Genomic DNA, 20,445 nt, shown 5'->3' with positions numbered 1-20,445 from the left:
GAAGGTTTCTAACCATTAGGGGAGTGAAGTTCTGGAACAGCCTTCCATGGGAAGTAGTGGGGGCAAAAGACTTTTCTGGCTTTAAGACTAAGCTTGATAAGTATATGGAGGGGATGTTATGATAGGATAGTTTAATTTGGGCAATTGATCTTGGATTATCACCAGATAAGTCTGCTCAGTGGTCTGCGGGGAGATGTTGGATGGGATGGGAACTGAGTTACTGCAGAGAATTCCTTCTTGGGTGCTGACTGGTGAGTCTTGCCCACATGCTCAGGGTTTAACTGATCGCCATATTTGGGGTCGGGAAGGAATTTTCCTCCAGGGCGGATTGGCAGGGGCCCTGGAGGTTTTTCGCCTTCCTCTGCAGCGTGGGGCATGGGTCGCTTGCTGGTGGATTCTCTGCAGCTTGAGGTCTTCAAACCAATTTTGAGGATTTCAATAACTCGGTCCTGGGTTAGGGGTTGTTATAAAAGTGGATGGGTAGGGTTCTGTGGCCTGCCTTGTGCAGGAGGTCAGACTAGATGATCATATTGGTCCCTTCTGACCTATGAGTCTATGAAAGCAGACATGCTGATAGCTACTTGAGGGACAGCATTGCCACTGTGCCCTGTACCCTATCTAGAGTTCCCAACAAGGGATGGGTTAGAAGGGGAACCTCCCTCGGAAGTTTCCCTTCACTGCGGTACTGCATGCTACTAAAGCATTTGAGGAAAGGGTTACCCTTAAGTTGGTGACATATACATCCTGTTCTCCAAACTCAGGGATAAAATTCCATCCATTCATCGTACTCAAAATCATTTTAAATAAAGAATTGAACAGTGATAAGTATGTACTGCTTTGGTCAGAGTGTAGAAGAGAGAGAAAATTAGAGCAAGATTAAGAATGTGAGAATTTGTAGGATTCGGTAAGGGGTGAGCTGTATAAAAAGAGAATTCAAGTACTGCTTGCACCCTTACTTGATTCGTAAATTCGATTTATTGTGAGTTTAGAGAAAGCTTCACTTAACCAAACCCCAGTAATTCTTAAACTGAATATAACTGGAAAATCCTCTGAGGACATTAAAGATCTTGGTTTGTTTTATCTCATCTCATGATGACTGTAGTTATGTGTGAACCCTAATGTGGTGTAAAGATCAGGAAGCAGCAGTGCGTGTGTTTCCAAAATTAAGAGACAAATTAAATTTTCTTAAGGCAGCATTCTCACTTGGAAATGGGGACTCAAACAGCTATTCTTTCCCGGCAAAAGTCCGGATAATTATAGATGAAACCAAATGTTGTTTGTTTAAATTTATACACACAGATGCTTTTTAGGTAAGAAGAAGTTGCCTTTGTAAAACCCCTGGAAGAGGAGCTAGAGGCTTCTTCAGTACATGATTTGTCGGATTTCCTATAATAATTAGGATAGACAACAGGAATAATGGGGTTTCTGTGAAAATGTGTTTTATTTTTATCTTCTGTGGGACCACATGGTTTCTGGAAAAATATTGACTTTAATTCTAAGGCTGATTGAATTTGTGATAATGTTCTCTAAGATTTGAAGCTGTAATTTTTCAGTCTCTGCTATCATATGTTATTCAGTAGAATTATTTTATAGGCTTTCATTTTTTTTAAAATGTGCATAGATGTGATCAGTTAAATAGCAGAGCTCTCCTATCTTTATTTAACTGGGAACTTTGGTCTGAAGCGTGCGCGTGTGTGTATGTGAGAGAGAGAGATTTAAATAGGCTCTTTGTATGTTTTGTATGTTCCAGTGACACAGATTGATAAAGTCAACTAGACTCATAGACTTAAGGTCAGAAGGGACCATTATGATCATCTAGTTTGACCTCCTGCACAACGCAGGCCACAGAATCTTATCCACCCACTCCTGTAACAAACCCCTAACCTATGTCTGAGTTATTGAAGTCCTCAAACCAAGGTATTTGGGACTAGTGTTACCTTTAGATTTAGGAAACCCCAAGATGTCCAGCTGGCTTGAGTGCCTTGAGTGATTTTGTCAGGAGTGAAATGCCAATGTGGGTGTTTGCTTTGCAGGGAGGATGGGGAGCTGGAAGAAGGCGAGCTGGAGGACGATGGGGGAGAGGAGCCCCAGAATGCATCTGAGTCCCATGAGAGGGGCCGGAAAGAGAAGGGAGAGAAGCACAGAAGTGACTCGGATGAAGAAAAGGCTCATCGGCGGATGAAGCGCAAGAGGAGGAAAGAAAGAGAGCGAGAGAAAGAGAAAAGAAGAGCAAAAAAGAAAAGGAAATCCAAGCACAAAGTGAGTAAGCAAACCTCCAGGGTCATCTTATTCCTGCCAGGTATGGTAATAGGGATCCCAACTCCACTCCTCCAAGAGGCTACATATCTAGTGATTCCAATGGCTGTATTTACATACTTACCTTTTAGAGCTGGGGTTCTCAGCCCACCCCCCGAATGCTGTAAAACCTCCACAGCCCACCTGTGTCACAACAACTGCTTTTCTGCATATAAAAGTCATGGGTTAGGGGGTAGCAAACGGGAATTGCATGGGGCCCCATGCCACAGGGAGCCCCATTAAGGTAAGCTATACGGTCTCACATGATATCCTTATCGATAAAATAGGCAAATACAATTTAGATGGGGCTACTATAAGGTGGGTGCATAACTGGCTGGATAACCGTACTCAGAGAGTAGTTATTAATGGCTCCCAATCCTGCTGGAAAGGTATAACAAGTGGGGTTCCGCAGGGGTCTGTTTTGGGACCGGCTCTGTTCAATATCTTCATCAACGACTTAGATGCTGGCATAGAAAGTACGCTTATTAAGTTTGCAGATGATACCAGACTGGGAGGGATTGCAACTGCTTTGGAGGACAAGGTCAAAATTCAAAATGATCTGGACAAATTGGAGAAATGGTCTGAGGTAAACTGGATGAAGTTTAATAAAGACAAATGCAAAGTGCTCCACTTAGGAAGGAACAATCAGTTTCACACATACAGAATGGGAAGAGACTGTCTAGGAAGGAGTATGGCAGAAAGAGATCTAGGAGTCATAGTGGACCACAAGCTAAATATGAGTCAACAGTGTGATATTGTTGCAAAAAAAGCAAACGTGGTTCTGGGATGCATTAACAGGTGTGTTGTAAACAAGACACGAGAAGTCATTCTTCCGCTTTACTCTGCACTGGTTAGGCCTCAACTGGAGTATTGTGTCCAGTTCTGGGCACCGCATTTCAAGAAAGAGAAGGAGAAAACTTGTTCACCTTAGCCTCTAATGGTAGAACAAGAAGCAATGGGCTTAAACTGCAGCAAGGGAGATTTAGGTTGGACATTAGGAAAAAGTTCCTAACTGTCAAGGCAGTTAAACACTGGAATAAATTGCCTAGGGAGGTTGTGGAATCTCCATCTCTGGAGATATTTAAGAGTAGGTTAGATAAATGTCTATCAGGGATGGTCTAGACAGTATTTGGTCCTGCCATGAGGGCAGGGGACTGGACTCGATGACCTCTCGAGGTCCCTTCCAGTCCTAGAGTCTATGAATCTAATCTATGAATAAGCTGCTCAGGCTTCGGCTTCAGCCCAGGGCCTCAGGTTTCAGCTCCATGCAGTGGGGCTTCAGCTTTCTGCCCAGGGTCCCAGTGAGTCAGATGCTGGCACTGCTTGACAGATCCCCTGAAACCTGCTCGTGGCCCCTCAGGGGACCCCGGATTCCTGGTTGAGAACCACTGTTGTAGAAAACATATTAACTGTAGTATCCTAGGCAGAGTCTCCCTGCCTTAGGCCCTGCCATATGGACATAGTCCATCGTTATGGCATCATGTGGTGCATTGTACCGCACCTACAAGGAAATATGAGCTTGCTGTTTAAATTAGACATCATCCAGCAGGAGGTAACAAGTAAACAAACTGGGGGGGGAGGTAGAAGATACCCTAGTAAGGAATCTCTCTTCTTTTTCTGTGTTTGCTTATATCTGTGGGTGGAATGGAAAGGAAAAAAAGTTTCATTTGGGAAACTAAATCTCTCTTTTGTGAACACCAGTGCTTGCAAGAGAATAGTATATGGTAAATTAAAATATCTGGCTTGTAAAGTCAAAGATGTTTAGGAGACCCTCAGGCTAACAGACAGTGTAATATGAATTGCTTTCATTAGAAACTGATGAAACAAACTGGTAACGTTCCCAATTGGGACGGAATCTACAGCGAAGTTTGAAATACACTAGAAGTCTTTTGCATCATAAATGTTCAGTTCAAGGAACACTGTCAAGATTTTTGCAAGCCAGAATCTGAGTTTCCTTAAGAAAGACTCTTTTATGTTGTGTGTGGCAGTCCGGATGCCTGGCCACAGAGTTGGAATTCAAGCTTAGAGCGTAAGAGCCTCTGTACTAAAATCATACAATATGTTTGCCATGCCTTGCAGCGCCATGCATCTTCCAGTGAAGACTTCTCTGACTATAGCGAGGACTCTGATTTCAGCCCCGGTGAGAAGGGGCACAGAAAGTACCGGGAATACAGCCCTCCTTACCCTCTTGTAAGTATCTGCTATCAGCCAATTGTGGAAAAAGCTGCTCTCTCTTGCACTGGGTTGGAAATGCTGCTGGCTTTGCACATAGAGACCCGTCTTGCTGCATGCAGGGGCTGAAGGCCAGTCTTATGGACTTCTGGATTTGCCTCCAGACGCTGAGCCCCTTCCATCTTTCATTTTTTCCCATTTCTTTTAAAAATTAAATCATTACATCCAATGTCCCCTTTCGTCTTCGCTTGTCAACATGAAACAACCACTTCCCAACAAAGAGACAGGAAAGAGCAGAAGGAAATGGGCAAATAAATGCAGGTGCTGCATGCAGTTATATTTGGAACTCAGCCTGAAGCAGGTGTGGTTTTCTTTCAGAGGCTGTGGGCCTTTGAATCCAGAGAGGACCCTGACAAATACTGGTGATTCTCTCTTCAAGGAGCTACCTATTCCCAGGCTTTAATCCTGTAGAGTAGTGGCTGGGAGAAAGGAGATGACATGAGTTCACCTTTCAGTGTCGTCTCCTAGTTCTGTCTGATGGCTCCTTTACACCCCTTCTAACCGCACTTTGCATGTACAGTCTTGATGAGGAGCTTGTCTGTCTCTACAGAGTTCCGAAGGCCCTGGGAGAAAGCTGCCAGGGAAGGGATGCATGGTGGGTAGTAAATGAAACCATGAGGGGGCTGCGGCTTTGCAGGTTTGGGAATAAAGACTGCTTTACTTCCACAATTCCTTGGCAAGTCTGGAAAGAGGACATGCCCCAGGGACCTGCTGTGCATCAGCCATCAGCATGCTATTTCAGATTGGTCTTTGCTTCATTGTTAACCCTTCCTGTCTGTCTACTTTTTTCAGTCTCACCAGCAGTATCAGTCCTCTCACAGTGCCCCCTTGCCAAAGAAGAGCTACTCCAAAATGGAGAGCAAGAATTACAGCATGTACGAGGATTACGAGAATGAGGCCTATGGCGAATTCGAGGGGGATGAAGATGAAGACATGGGGAAAGAAGAGTATGACGACTTCACAAAAGAGCTGAACCAGTACCGGAGAGCTAAGGAAGGGACACATCGGGGGCGAGGTATGGCTGCCGTTGCCAACACGCTTCCCAGGCCAAGCCACTTTTCTAATCAACATGTTACAACAGTTTGCTTATTAAGGTTGATGATCAGTCACCACGTAAGGCTCTGATCTTGTAGTTGGCTGCATGCAGGTGGACTGCTGTGCCCACTCTGAGCCCCGGTACAACAAAGGTCTGCTTCAATTGCAATGGCCGGGCCAAAATAACTCATTAGTGCTGCATAGTGAGACCCAGAGACAGCCATTCCTTTACATCTTTTACTCTGTGAGGGCAAAGGCCAGATCCCAGTTTTGTAGCTTTATATTTAAAGATGCATTCTTTCTCTTATGTCTAGATAGATTTTAAAATACAGGTGAGGTGTAAAAAAAAAAAAAAGTGTGTCCTTTATGTGCAAAGAAAACAAAGTCAGACTAACATGGCAAGTCTGATTTCATCCTGCTAAAGTACATTCAGAGTAAACTCTGAAGTGTAGCGTGTTGCTGATCTTGGAGGAGGGATGAAATTTTATGTGCGGTAATTTCCCTGCATTCATAATTGCTGCTTTAAAATGTTTACGTTTTAGCCACTTTAAGAGTAATTGCTTCAGAATATTAAAAAGCATTAACCCACTTAAAGTCAAATAGCACCAAAACTTATTCTTTCAAAAGTCTAAAATACACAGAACCTGCTCTTATAAGGAGGAGGCGAGTGTTTTGTTGTCTTTACTAACCTGGTATGTAATATATAGATACATTCTGTTAGAAGGGTCACTGAGTGGTAGAGGTGATAACCTGGGACTCGGAGGATCTGAGTTCAGTTCCCTGCTTTTCCACAGATTTCTTGTGGGACCTTGAGCAGGTTACCGTGTCTCTCTGAAGCTCTGTTTTCTTGTCTGTAAAGTGGGGAGAGTAGCCCTACCCTCCCTCATAGTGGTGTGGTGAGGATAAAGACAGAGATTGTGATGCGCTCAGATACTGTGGTAATGGGGGCAGGTAAGTACCACAGATGGATGGTTTCTGGTTACAGATTGATAGCATGGTACAGATATTGTACCCGGCATGTATTGTCTTTTCCATATTCTTCACTATTAAATGTGATGGGTAACCCTTACCGGAATGCCTTTGACTTTCCTTTCAATTAGGTATGCGCTTACGTTTGTGTTCCTTAGGAAAGTGACCCTATGTTGTATTAGTAGACTTAAAAAACCCCAGCACGCCCTCGCAAACTCATTGATCTCACTAGCAGCAACTGAGAGATCATTTTCTGTCATAAGCTGATCTGATTGTCCTCTGGAAGTGAGACTACATGTTACTCCTGTGAACTGACTTGGTACCTACTCCAAAGACCGTCAGATGTGGTGCCACGTGGCTGTCTGAGTGTTCAAGTACTGCGATAGCAAACTGATGCTTGTTTGCTTGCTCTACAGGCAGTCGAGGCCGAGGCCGAGGATACCGAGGGCGTGGAGGCAGAGGTGGAATGAGAGGGCGAGGCATGGGCCGAGGAGGCCGTGGGAGAGGGAGAGGCGAACATCCGGAAGAGGAGGAGGAGATGTACGAGGAAGAAATGGAAGTAAGGCCCGTTACTGACTGTATCTGAGTCCCCCAGAGGTGGCGAGCGTTAAGGGGGAGAACATTCCTTTCTGGAATTAGAAGCGGTGGGTGAGCGTCAGTTTTGGGCCAAGAGTCCGGTGCCCTGAGCGCTCTGTTCTTTCTGAATTGCAGTATGGTGACAATGAAGAGCCAATGGGTGATGAGGAGTACGACGACTATTCGAAAGAGTTGAACCAGTACCGGAGGAGCAAAGAGGGCAGAGGGCGAGGTACATAACTGAGCCCAGAGCAGAGTGAATTAGATGGTGCTCGTGGGCTCTGCGCAATCCGGAGAGTAGAACCAGCCTGTGATATCATAATGGTCAGGTTTTATTTGAGGGGAGGAGTATAAATAATGATGCTGTTTTACTCTATTTCAGGTTTAAATCGGGGGCGTGGACGTGGCCCCAGAGGGAGAGGAAGCAAGGGGATGGGCAGGGGAAGAGGAAGAGGTGGGAGCAGAAGTGGAATGGGGAAAGGTGGCGGAATGAATGAGGATGACGATTACTATGATGAAGACATGGGGGTAAGCAGCTCTGCCTTGTCTCCTTGGGGGTTGTCGGAGAAAAACATAGTTCTCACTCTCTGGTTGGGTGCAGCAAAGTCCGATACTTTATTCTCTCGAGCAGTCGCATAGAGGGAGAGAGTGCAGTTTCCCCCTCCTAGGCAGGTCTCTCTCCAGGTAAACAATTCCAGCAGCATTTATACCTTTTGTTAACATACAATAATAAGCAACAGCTGCATTTTGTTTATACATAGGTCATCTTGATATCTTAATTTCTTCACTTATTTAGACTCTAGTTTACATTCCATATTTATCGACACAAGGTCACAACAACTTCTCACACAGTTCTTTCCCACTCACCTCACACGCTCCTCACTTCTACAGATTTCGCATTATTAGGGTTACAGTAAGCCTGACTCTTGCTCGCAGAGGAGACTGTTCCCACTGAAATCCCTGTCAGTTCTTGCTCTACTTCCACAGGGTCTAGCTGCACTTGGGTTACCTTTGAAAAGATGCCCAGGGGTTTCTCTCCAACATACCAGACAGGGTTCCCCAGAAATAATTTCACTTGGATGTATTGAATTCTGAAATACGGAACTTTATGAGCCTGCCCAGGGTTCTGTGCACCCAGAACAAAGGTGGTCAGTTTGCACATAAAGATGGCTTTTTCTGCCCACCAGCACTGCATACTGCCCTAGGCTCAGAGCCACAAGTTGACCTCCTTCTATCTCATTCATCATCGCCAAGAGTAAAGATCCAGCCCTTGGGCTTCAGCAACCCCATTGGAGTACAGAACTTGGGAAATAATGAACAGTGCTGATGATGAGGCACAGAGCAGAGCACATCCCAGCTCCCTTTCCCACCAGGTTTGGCTCTGCAGGGCCCCTAGGAGTAAAGCCAGTAACTGTTGTTCTTGCTCAGTAAAGTGACACTGAACCAGCACAGAGAGCAGACCTGCCACAAGGACAGGGCTCCTTTTATCTAGTCACTTTTCTCATCCGAGCTGCACTTCAATGGCAGGAGGCTGCTGATCGGTCACATACTCCTGTGCTTGGCAGTCAAGCTTCCAAGCAGCCCAATTTCTGAACCCTGGGCATCGATTTTCTCCCTTCTTTCAAGGGGCTCCTCTGCCTGTTTTTGTCTGGGATGAGAAGTGCTCTCAAGCACTGTTTGACTGGAACCAACTAATGCTAAAAAGAGGGCGGCATCTCGGGGAGCCCTTATTAGGATTCATGTCACTAAGTGTATGCACTGACCTTACAGTCAGAAAAATGACCCCCATTCTCCACCCACCGAAAAGATGATCTCTGAAATACCTTGAAATGAGCCTAAAGTCTAGACTTCATATTTGTGTATTTCCCATCAGAGTAAAAATGGGACTGGTCCAGACTTCGTGACAATAATCCCTTTTCTAGGCAGGATGAATTTTTCAGTTTCGGATGGGCTGACTGACAAACCAAGTTGAAATCTGTCTCTTCATCTAGCTACAGTCAGTCAGGCTGCGAGTCTTATGCCCCCTTCATGCAAGACCTTCATGTGCACTTCAAAATGCATATTGTAGGGAGGTTATTGTAGGTTAATTTCTTTCCATGGCTAGGATTTGTCTCCTCATGCTTGTTAACTACGCCCTTACAATTCCTGCAGGATGGAGGAGGTGGTGGAAATTACAGGCGGAATGACCATGATAAACCCCACCAGCAGTCGGACAAAAAAGGAAAAGTTATCTGCAAATACTTTGTGGAAGGCAGGTGTACCTGGGTAAGGAAATAATTAATGGTGGCCTTGACTTTACTGTTAAGCATTTCTTTAGTACCTAAAATGCATCCAGGTCTCTACAAGATATAGACTGAGATGTATGTGATCCTTGACTGAGACGTACGTGGTCTAGAACATAGAGTCTAGAATACATGTTGAAAGTGATAATATGTTGAGTGCTAGGAGCGTTACATCGAGTGTAAGGAAAATCAAGCGTGCAAACACCAATCTGAGACAAACGCTTTACTTTCTGCTTTCTGATTCTCCGATTTTAAAAACACAAGATGATGGTGGTACACAGAGCCCAGTTTTCAAGGATTTCAGGGCCAGAACTCTAGCAGAGAATCAGCTCCATTACAAGTGCCTTATAGGTGTTAGCTGCCCCTTGTTATCGTGTATGCTTTATTGTTCCATTAACTGTGTGGGTGTTGTACTTTTTCTGTACAGGGGGAGCATTGCAATTTCAGCCATGACATCGAGCTACCAAAGAAGCGGGAACTGTGCAAGTTTTACATCACTGGTTACTGTGCGAGGGCGGAGAATTGCCCTTACATGCATGATATCCTTTCCTCTTTTTCGCTGCGTGTTCACCACAGAGATCAGTGGCTAAGTCAGTCGTGTGCAGCCCTGTGCAACAGGGAAAAATGGGCCAGAAGAGTAGGTTCCTGCACCAAGCAGCTTACGATCTATAGGCAAGTGCTTGTGTGATACTGGTTCCCAGAATGTGAGGTGCACCCACTTGTGGGAGGGGACCGTGAAGGGCTAGCTGACGGTGTAGACAGACCTCTCATTCGTTTTAAAAAAAGTCAATCGCTAGCTGTTCGAATTGCAGACAAATCCTTCATGTTGTGATCTGAGTTAACTGATGCAGAGACGTCTGCCTAAGTTTGCAGAGAGCCTGAAACAATAATGGGGGGAGAGACTACCCTGAGTGTAACCTATGCCTGCATGAGCCTGCAGAGAGCCTGAATGCTGAGGTGTGAACAGCCCCATTCATTTCAGTGAGTGCTGACTCAGATGCCAGTGATGGCATGTTCATTATTTCACTGCTCACCGGAGCGTGTCAGAAAGGAAGGAGAGGGTCCCATGATGAAGATCTGCACTAATGTTTCCCCGGGGGGGAGGGAGGCTAGGACTAGCCATGGGAGTGTGGAAGATGTATACCTTAAGATGTGTAGGCTTTTAACAGTGTATGACAGCTGCAGGGACACGAGTGAAGGCGAGCTCAGCTTGTGAACAATACAGTATGGAGTAAGCACAAGGTAATGGGGTGTTCAGGCCACAGAGCTGCACAGAGCAGGTGGGTTTGCAGGAGTTTTGGAAAAGGAGAATGTGGAGTGCGGGGCAATTGTGCTTTATTTTCAGTGTTGGGACTGCAGAGATATCACATGCTTAGTAAAAATGTACCATTGGTGCAGCATTGTTAAAAAAACCTGTCTGCCCATTGACAGATTATTTTATAAATTACTCAAAAGAGTTTTATTTTCCTTAACACTTTGTACGAGACTTTCCTTGTAAACTGTTCCACACCACTGGGAACTGTATCAATGGGGACGACTGCATGTTTTCCCATGAGCCGCTCACAGACGAAACACGGGAGCTGCTGGACAAGGTAAAAGGGAATGTTAATGCAGGTTCCTTTCTGAGTGGCTCTCTTGCCTTGGCTGATTCTGCTGCCCAAGCGAGACTTTCACAGCAGGGAAAGAGGAGTTTGTAAGATGGAGTAATGACGGTGTCATCTGAAGTTCCGAGATTGAATTCTGAAAAGGGAAGTGCAGGGAGCCTGGTCTGACTCTGCAGAGCAGAAGCCCCGTCATTTGGGACATTTTCAGCTTGCTAGAACACTAGTTTAATGTACAGTAAGAGACAAGCCTGTGCTGGCAGACTCTCATATGGAACCTCAGCATTGGAGAAACACGGGCCCAGGCTGTGGTCTAACCAGCCGTGCCAAGACCTGGCAAACTCATACCAACATGGGCTGTTTAGGGCCTTGCTTTTAACTGCCTCTCATTTCTCTCTCCCCCTCAGATGCTGGCTGATGATGCAGAAGCAGGTGCAGAAGATGAGAAGGAAGTTGAAGAGCTAAAGAAACAGGGCATCAATCCATTACCGAAACCTCCACCTGGAGTGGGCCTGCTGCCCACACCCCCTCGTCCTCCTGGACCGCCAGCTCCAACTTCTCCCAACGGCAGGCCAATTCCTGGAGGACCACCGCCTCCTCCGCCACCACCTCTTCCACCACCAGGGCCACCACAGCTGCCACCACCGCCGAATGAGCCTCTCTCACCGCAGCAGCTTCAGCAGCAGCAGGACATGTATAAGAAGATCCCATCTCTGTTTGAGATTGTGGTACGGCCCACGGGGCAGCTGGCGGAGAAACTAGGCGTGCGGTAAGCATGACCCTCCCAACTACTTACGGCTGTACTAAAGGAATAACGCTCAGTGGGAGAGTCAGGAATAGGAAAGGAGGGTTGTGTGTGCCGTTGGTAGGTCATTATTCATACTCTTAAAGTAATTTTACAGGATGAAATTCATCCACAGCCCCTCTCAGTCACAAGCAAAACATTCCCACTTGCAGCCTCGTTGTTATTTAATGTAGCTAATATATGGAATTTCTTTGTGTTATTTGCATAGTAGTAAAATTCTCCCTACATGCGTCTCGGACACTCCGTGGATCCTTTAGACGTGGTACAGGGTGTATAGGAACCTGTGTGTGGTTTCACTGCACACAGCGTGCTACTGACCCCTTAGTGCAGTCATTGAGACAGTGTAATCTGAACATTATGTATTTCCTGCTCTCTCTCGGAGTAGGCTCGGAAAGGGGCCAGCCAAGGTTCTGCTCCTGACATCTGGTTTGCTACAAGGTTAGCCTGTCTTCCTTGCCCAGAGAGACCTCTGTGCCATGGCATGGTGGTTTAGGCAGGAGGGGGTTGCACTGTGTGAATTCAACATCCTGCTGCCATTTCATAGCAGTGTAGAGAAGGGCTGGGGACGCAGTCCTGCTGCTACTGAAACTTGACATTAAAGAGCTGGCTGTTGAAGTTGAGAGATGTGGAATTAGGTGCCTTTTGTGTGGAAATGAGGCTTTTCTGGCAGCTCCTGCCAGTGGGTGCATTAAAACAACATGATCTATTCCTGCAGGAAGCAGAGCATGCAGCAACGGGCATTCCCTGCAGCACCATGCCTGTCCTTCCCATCTGATGGGGATACTCCTGCAAGCCCTGGTTTTCATTGGGAAAAGAGACTGATCTCAAGTTTGCATTTTAAAAGTTAAATTTCCCTCTCTTCTCTTCCAGGCACCCAGTTCCACCACCTCCCCGCTTCCCTGGGCCTGGTGGACCACCTGGGCCTATGCCAGGACCCATGCATCCTGACATGCACCCGGATATGCATCCTGACATGCACCCGGATATGCATCCTGACATGCATCTGGACATGCACCCCGACATGCACCCCGACATGCATCCCGACATGCACCCGGACATGCCTATGGGCCCTGGGATGAATCCTGGGCCTCCAATGGGTCCCAGGCCCCCAATGATGCCATATGGCCCGGACGATTCTCCACACTCCGGAATGATGCCCCCTGGCCCACCTGCGCAAAGCTTCTACGATAATTTCTACCAACAGCAAGAGGGCCTGGAGATGGACCCTGGCTTGATGGGTGACCCAGGTATGTTCCTCTTACTAGCTGTCCCCTGGGTTGTCTCTGTTTACCAAGATTGACAGGAGTTGGTCTGGTGCAGGGAGGGCTGAACATGCGATATTAGCTGCCTGTGAGCACTTAACGTGCTGCTCTGGGTGGCTGGGCAGAACTCGCACCAGCCAAGACTCAAACATTGGCTGGTTTCATGGGCATAAGTCTCTCTTTACTGCTTTCTTGAGTGTTGGCTGCTATATTCAGCTGTATGAGAAATAACTTCAGTGTCCTGTGATTGTGAATGTTTGCCCTGTTCCTTCCATGGCAGAGGACTATGGGAATTATGAGGATATGGACGAGCCTCTGGGAGAGCATCTTTTCCCTGACCAGTCCTTGGAACCCGACTCCTTGTGTGAAGGAGGGGCTTCAGGGTTACACAAACCATCAGCCAACATCCCTGACTTCCTGCCATCAGCCCAGAGAGCCCTGTACCTGAGGATCCAGCAAAAGCAGCAGGAAGAGGAGGAGAGGGCTCGGAGACTGGCCGAGAGCAGTAAGCAGGAGCGAGAGAATGAGGAAGGCAAGTGGCAGAGCAGCACTGGACTTGTTCAAAGATGTGTCCGTGAAGGATGCCCCTGCACAAGCTACCCTATCCCCCAGGGGCTCCACACCCAGCCTAACCTGCTATCCTGGCTTAGGCCCTTGGCCTGTTTCCTCCCAGAGTCCAGTGGCTCCATTTCTGGTTGACTGGAGTTGGTTGCCACCTTCCCCCTCCATGTGGGCTGTGGGCACTGGCACATCTGAATTTCCATGCTGTGCTTGCAACATTCCTATGCTTGCAGGTCTCTCGGTGACAGAGACAAGAATGCTATCCCAGATCTGTCTTTGCCCAGCCCCTCCATATGAGGGCTAAGGTGTCTTGGGGGACAGACATTCTCCCTGTTTTCCAAATGGCAGCCCTGTGGGAATGTCATTCTGCATCCCATCCCTTCCGTCCCCAGCTCCTCCTGGAACATACTCGACAGCTCAGGCTGGCGATGGATTTTGTGCTTTTATTTTACAAGTGACAAATCTTAAAACAAAAAGAGGAGCTATAGAGATTGTGATCTCAACAGACGGCGCCTGGTGCCAGCGTGGGCCCCGCATGGGAGCTAGGGAAATATTATCTGCAGATGGCCATCTTGGTTTTGTAGTGAAGGGCACTGGAGGTTTCTGAAGAACATGCACTCGGGTCTTTTCCCAGTAACTCTCCCAAGCACTGATTCAGAAACTCCCTTCGTAGGGAGGGCCTTGGGTGAGCGCCGAAAGTCATGAAGGAAGAAATAGGTGAGAGGATGAATGGGAAGAGGACGCTATAGAAATAAGAGCAGCTGGCTGAAAGAGCCAGCAAAGCCAATGTCGTTTGGTGAGGTCGGGTGCCTGCTAAGTGTTTGTGGATCCCCCTTTGCAGCATTGCAGCAATGTGAGCTGCCAAGGAGCTGAGGGAGCTGTGTGTTAGTGTGACCCTCACAGAACCAGTTACCCTGCGGTTAGCTGTAGTTGCGCACACTGTGGTATTTGCTTACTCTCTTCTCCTTGTTCCCAGGTGATCCTGGCAACTGGTATTCCAGTGATGAGGATGACGGTGGAAGTAGCGTCACTTCCATACTGAAAACGCTAAGGCAGCAAAGTTCAAGCAGGCCTCATGCCCAGGCATCCCATGGAGAAACCATTGGCAGTATCGGCCCATCCTCAGGTGTGAATGACCCTCGCCTGCAGAAGGCCCAGCCAGCAGGGAGCAGTCGGCCTGCGGATCCACGTGTGCTGCGGGATCCCAGGCTGTCTCGAAATGCTGATACTTGTGGTCCATCTAGCACTGGAGAGGCAGGGCCCACTGACCCGAGACTAGCACGACACATTCCCATGCCTGCCCTGAAACTGGATGCACCTCATTCCAGTACTGCTGCCAGTCAGAAGGCTGCGTTGGTTCCTGAGGAGGAGGAAGGGGAAAGAGCACTAAGGGACAAACCAGTCAATATCCCCTTAGACGCACTGCCAGCCCACGCTCTGCGGGACCCCAGGTCTCAACTGCAGCAGTTCAGCCACATAAAGAAAGACGTGATCCTGAACAAGCCAAACTTTGCCCGAATGGTCCTGTGGAGCCCTGAGGATCTGATTCCACTGCCTGTCCCAAAGCAAGAATTTGTTCCTGTCCCAGCTGCTCTCCAGTCATTACCTGCCCTTGACCCACGACTCAACAGGCCCCAAAATACAGGCCTTTCTGACCCCAGACAACGAGGGGCAGCCGCCCAAGCAGAGCCTGCCACCGGTTCTGGCACCAACATCCCTGACTTTGAGCTGTTGTCAAGAATATTAAAGACTGTGAATGCGTCTGGCAGTCCAGGGCCTGGGCAGAGCGATAAACCGAGTGACCCTCGGATGCGCAAAGCCTCAGCCGATCCCAGGTTACAGAAACCAGCAGAGCCAGCAGCTGCCAGAGCAGCTAAACCTGCAGAGCCAGCTCAGCCAACAGCTGCTACCACGCCCAGCAGCGAGACAGCTCCCACCATTGCTCCCTACGACCCCAGGCTGCTGACGGCTGGTGGACTAAGCAAAGGCAGTAGCCAAAGCAGTGTGCTCAGTGGGATTAGCCTATATGACCCCAGGACTCCCAGTTCAGGTGGCAAAGCCGCAGAGTCTCCCAGCGAAGGGACTGCATCCTTGAAAGGCCCAGAGGCCAGCAAGACCGCTAACAAGGCCAAGGAGCCTCTGTTTGTGCGCAGGTCTGCGCTGGACCAGCCCGAGACCGAGAAGGCAAGCGCTGAGCTTGCAACAGACAGATACAATAGTTATAACAGGCCGCGTCCCAAGACCTCCTCCGCCACCCCCGCAGCCTCCTCCACACCTGCCCAGGAGACTGCACCTCAGCCAGGGGTTCATAACCTCCCTGTGCCCTCTGTCTATGGCATGGTTAAGCAGACCACAAAGCCTGGGTCAGGCAGCCCCTTTGCAGGGAACAGTCCTGCCCAGGACAGTGAGCAGCAGGATGCTGGGTCTCTGAAAGATGTTTTTAAGGGCTTTGATCCCACAGCTTCACCATTCTGCCAGTAGTATTAAGGGACTGACCTTGCATCCATGTATTGAAGAACAGCGCGCAGGGTTGGTAACTGTTTTTTTATTCCATTCGTGCTCACTTTAGCCATAGAACATGTATATAAATCGTTTTGGTTCTGGTCAGTGCTGTAATCGATAGTCTCAAAGATTAATTTTAAATGACTAATCAAAGTATCCTTGTGCAGTAATAATCAGCATTTTGTTTGACTACCCCCATAGTTTGTTTTAGAGCTTTCTTTCAAAATGCAATTGCAATCATTCTCGGAAAATAATTAATTGTCTGAAATCTCCCTGGGAAGCTGTGGCTGATCTGTCACGCCACCCTTTTGTCCTCTCTCTTTGCAGTAGCCGATCATCTCCCCAGTACTACACTCAGGACAAGGGTAGTGACAGACTGGATGGCAAAGAAATGTGGTTCATACGTGTTGTTTAGCAGATTAAAGCTGTGAGCCATGCGGATTAGTAGAATGTGTTCACTTCTAAAATGTAACTAACTGAAGTATTTGTATCATAGTCTTTTTTAAAATTCTAGTACAGTGAACAGAATTACCATGGAAACATAACCATGTGGGATTATTTTTGTAATTGTGGGGGTTTTGTTTGCTTTTGTTTTATGTAAATATTTTATGCCATTTCCTGGAGGTTGTTTGATTGTAAGACCCAGCTGGGTTGTAACAGGACTCGCATTCTCGAGACCTTCCGTGGATGGCCATGGAATATTTGCATCCCAAAAAGTTGTGCAGTCTACCAAAAAAAAAGGTTGTATTATTGAAATTAAATTATTAATCTCAATCAGATTTCACTTGTATGTATTTTGCGTATGGACGGTTTTTCCATAAACACAAATCTGTGTTCTAAGATTTTCAGTAGATGATCCCCACCAGGGGTAAAACCCATCTCCTTCCAGATGGGACGGGTGAACTCTGCATGCTGTGCATTTAGGAGGCAGAGTTTTGTCGAATAGTGCCACACTACGAAGAGAGGCTGTTCTCTAGGAAAGGTAGGAAAGCGATGTTAGGTGCTGAATACTTTTTCTGATTCATTGTGTGTTTAGAAACAAATGTGGAGATGGAAGTGTTGAGTACAATGAACTGTGCTTTCAGTGTGTGCAGGGAAAAGCAGCTACCGGGGCAGGGACCTGAGTGACAGCTAATCAAGATTTTCAAAAGATGAATGGGATACAGTAGAGTCTGTGGTTATGAAAATGGTTGTTGAGGGAAGGAAGATCTAGGGTGACTCCTTTCTGTGGCTCACTGTTCTTGCTCCAACCTGTTTCAGTGGGTAACGGGGGTAACAGGTTTATAAACTTTTCCAACAGATGAGACAAGTCTGTAGTTTATGGTTCCCTGATCAACCCTCAGCCCCGCACTTGTCTCAAACGTGCTAGATCTTTGTACTAATACTTTTTTTTTCCTCCTTCCCATGCTCCCCTTGGTAGCCTCTGGTTACTCGATGTCTATCAAAATACCCTACTGCTTGGTATTTCGATAGTGGTATCGCTGTGGAGCTAACTGGATTCCGCCGTTCGTCACGTGAATATTGGTAGTACCTCACACTCACAAGTATTTGGCTGCAAAGCCTGTAGCAAACATGCTCACAAGTATTGGAAGATGAAGACATTTTAGGCAAAGTGTCTTTAAAGCATAAACTGCACCAAGGAAAAGCTAAAATGCCTGCACCTTTTTAGCCATATGTTGAGACATGGATCTGTACAATGTACATGACCAAAATGCAGTATCAATTCCTGTGAAATAATGGAAACAAAGTAAAATATTTTAAAAACAGTTTTATAAACATGGGTGAGCCAGGTGTGTTGTTCTTTACACTGTCAGACAGGTCAGTGTCTGTGGTACTATCAGGAAAATGTCTATGGAGTGTGAACTGAGTATAGCGCTTTCTTCTGACCGAGGCACAAGCCAGAACTTTTGTCAGAGACCCCAAATATTTGGTGATGGTGAGTGTTTTAAAGGCACTGTGTGCGCGTCGTAACTCTCCTTCCCCAGAGCCTCGCACCAGGGAGTGCTACACCAGCTTAGAGGAGGATCCGGTGCCAGGGTATCCCAGCTGACCCACCTTCACCAGAAGAGAGGGTCCTGTTTTATTGCAGAATATATCCCAAGGGGCTGTACCTCTCTGCCTTGAGAATTCATCCATTGCATCATGTCACAGTGGCTTGTCATCGGGCTGGTGTTTGCATAAGGAGCAATGTGAGAGGAAAAACATTTCTCAGTACACTGGCTGCCGTCATCGAATCTGATTTAGGATGAATTGTCCCAACAGTGGGACAGCTGCTTAAAAACCCATTCAGTTTTGCTGTAAGCGTTATAATTTGTTTTGAAAAACTTCTACAGCTAATGGTGCATGTGACATTAGTATTAATAATGCCAAAATAACTCTTCAATTACAAAAACCCAGTCTGGACGCTGAAGTTTTGTTTTGTTTGTTTGGTGTTAATTACTTGTCTTCTTCCCTTTGGATGCTATTTGTTTTACTTCTTCCTGCACCCCGCTTTAATTTGAGGCAAAAGGTTATATCAAACTTACTCAAAACAATGTCTCTTAACCCAGCTGGAGTCCAGAAAACTCAGATGCCAAGGGATTGTGCTGATCTCTTCGATAAGTGGATGTCCAATGGAGATCGAACCTATTCGAATTTCTGCTTGCATCTCTCCCTGAATTTGTGTGCTAGTTTTCAGTGAATCAGTCTGGCCTGTGTGTGTGTAGTAGCTGGCGCACTGCTGAAGTCGTTCACCTCATGCCTTCTCTTGGTGTAGCCTCAGCTCCCAACCTGCAGTGAAGTGGGACGTACAAACTCCTGGCTTTGGAGTTTGGCTGGTATCACTAACAAAAAAAGAAGTGAAATAAATCATTTGTGTCATGTTCCGCCATGTGAGATTGCTTTTAGGGAGAGGGATGTAAAATCAGTGGCATTTGTACCATAACCCTAAACATTTGTAACAGAAATAAAAAAAACAGATTGAACTCTGTCCAGAATATGAAAAGTGATGATGCTCTACTTTGGAATAGATTCACCATAACATAAAACATCACCAGTCTTTAATCCATTAATATTTTTCCATCTGCCAGAGCTTTAAGAGAAAAAAATAATGCTCTGAGATTGTAATAAACTGTAAATACTATTTCAGAATTGAAGTTGTTGATGCAAATATGTATATACTGTATTGGTATTTTTACAATGACTGTTTCATTGCATGGCTTTGTGGTTTTTTCCTTTTTTTATTGCACATTTGTCTTCCAAAAATGTCATCTATATTTCTCCTGTGAGCTCTTTAATCTATAATTGTATTCCTGCCATTAAAGGATGCAGTTATTTTAAAGGTTTCTGGTTCATTTGGCTCGAGCATGGGTTAACTACAGTTGTGTGTGTTTAGCAGTCCTGCCTGATAGCCCTTAATAAATTATAGCCTTCGCTTTCATGGGGGAGTTAAAAAATCCTGTCTTGTCTCATTGCAACACTCTTGGGCAGGACTGTTCCATGGAGTGAAGAACGGGGGAAAGAGTTTAAACCCGGGTCACTGTTTTTGTGTTTAACAGTTGCGGGGGGGTGGGGGGGACACACTTTGTAGACATGTTCCCCCTCTATTTTTAACCCAGCCTTACTCAGGCATGTAACATTGTTTAGAGAACAGCAGTAATCCTGGGTGTGAATATCGGAGTGCTGACGGCACACAAATAACCGCAGGTTAAAGGGATGGAGCGTGTTCTCAGGAAAGAGTTGTTAGGAGGAGGTGGCTTTGCTGTCTGTCCAAGCACCTGTATGTCTCTCTTCCCTGAGCACCTCACAACCAGGCACTTGATCTTCACACCTCTCCCACTGAGCATCATCTCCACGTTATCAGGGAATCCTCGCACCAGGGATGGGAAATGGACTGTAGGGAGTGGCCCTTCACTGGCCCCTCCAGAAGGGTTAGATGGGTCCTGATGGTCATTAGCATCTTTGAATACTTCAGGCAGAGTTGTGGATCTCCTCCGTGGAGGGTGTCCACGAAAGCTGCCGGTGCCTTCAGACTCCTTTCACTTGAAAATCTCGCTCGCTGTAGAGAAGCAGAGAACAGGGCCCAGGAGCCTTGCGCAGGGAAGTGGGATATCTCCTGAGCTGGCAAGCAATCTAATCACTGCCGCTGGAGAGTGAAACACGCCTCTCCTCGTTAGGGCTGGCAACAGCCTAGCTAGGAGGAATTGAGCTGTGACACTGAGGACGTTTCCCAGACCTGAGGAAGAGCTCGGTGTAAGCCCCAAAGCTTGTCTCTCACCATCAAAAGTTGGTCCCATCTTGTCTCAGCTAATAGGAAATCAGATCCCAGAAACTTTTTACACCCACCT

General features: G+C 46.7%; 1 protein-coding gene across 7 annotated transcripts in view; it reads left to right on the top strand.

Moving 5' to 3' along the window:
* Positions 1 to 19,439, top strand: part of ZC3H4 (zinc finger CCCH-type containing 4) — a 33,665-nt gene extending 14,226 nt beyond the window's left edge. For 3 of the 7 annotated variants that reach the window (XM_050928390.1, XM_050928395.1, XM_050928394.1), the window contains exons 2-14: positions 2,034 to 2,259; positions 4,375 to 4,485; positions 5,320 to 5,542; positions 6,948 to 7,090; positions 7,243 to 7,339; positions 7,490 to 7,635; positions 9,259 to 9,372; positions 9,817 to 9,928; positions 10,872 to 10,981; positions 11,398 to 11,759; positions 12,666 to 13,042; positions 13,338 to 13,589; positions 14,595 to 19,439. In XM_050928390.1, the coding sequence (XP_050784347.1) occupies positions 2,034 to 2,259; positions 4,375 to 4,485; positions 5,320 to 5,542; positions 6,948 to 7,090; positions 7,243 to 7,339; positions 7,490 to 7,635; positions 9,259 to 9,372; positions 9,817 to 9,928; positions 10,872 to 10,981; positions 11,398 to 11,759; positions 12,666 to 13,042; positions 13,338 to 13,589; positions 14,595 to 16,099 (3,778 nt within the window). In that variant the 3' untranslated portion in view covers positions 16,100 to 19,439. The remainder of the gene's footprint in view (positions 1 to 2,033; positions 2,260 to 4,374; positions 4,486 to 5,319; positions 5,543 to 6,947; positions 7,091 to 7,242; positions 7,340 to 7,489; positions 7,636 to 9,258; positions 9,373 to 9,816; positions 9,929 to 10,871; positions 10,982 to 11,397; positions 11,760 to 12,665; positions 13,043 to 13,337; positions 13,590 to 14,594) is intronic. The other 4 variants (XR_007770267.1, XM_050928393.1, XM_050928392.1 and 1 more) reach the window with 4 other exon arrangements.
* Positions 19,440 to 20,445: the final 1,006 nt, after the last annotated feature.

This window comes from Gopherus flavomarginatus, chromosome 18 (genome assembly GCF_025201925.1).
Source record: "Gopherus flavomarginatus isolate rGopFla2 chromosome 18, rGopFla2.mat.asm, whole genome shotgun sequence".
NCBI lineage: Eukaryota > Metazoa > Chordata > Testudines > Testudinidae > Gopherus > Gopherus flavomarginatus.
The sequence above is the reverse complement of the archived record's forward strand: the minus strand, read 5'-3'. Positions and strand labels throughout refer to the sequence as shown.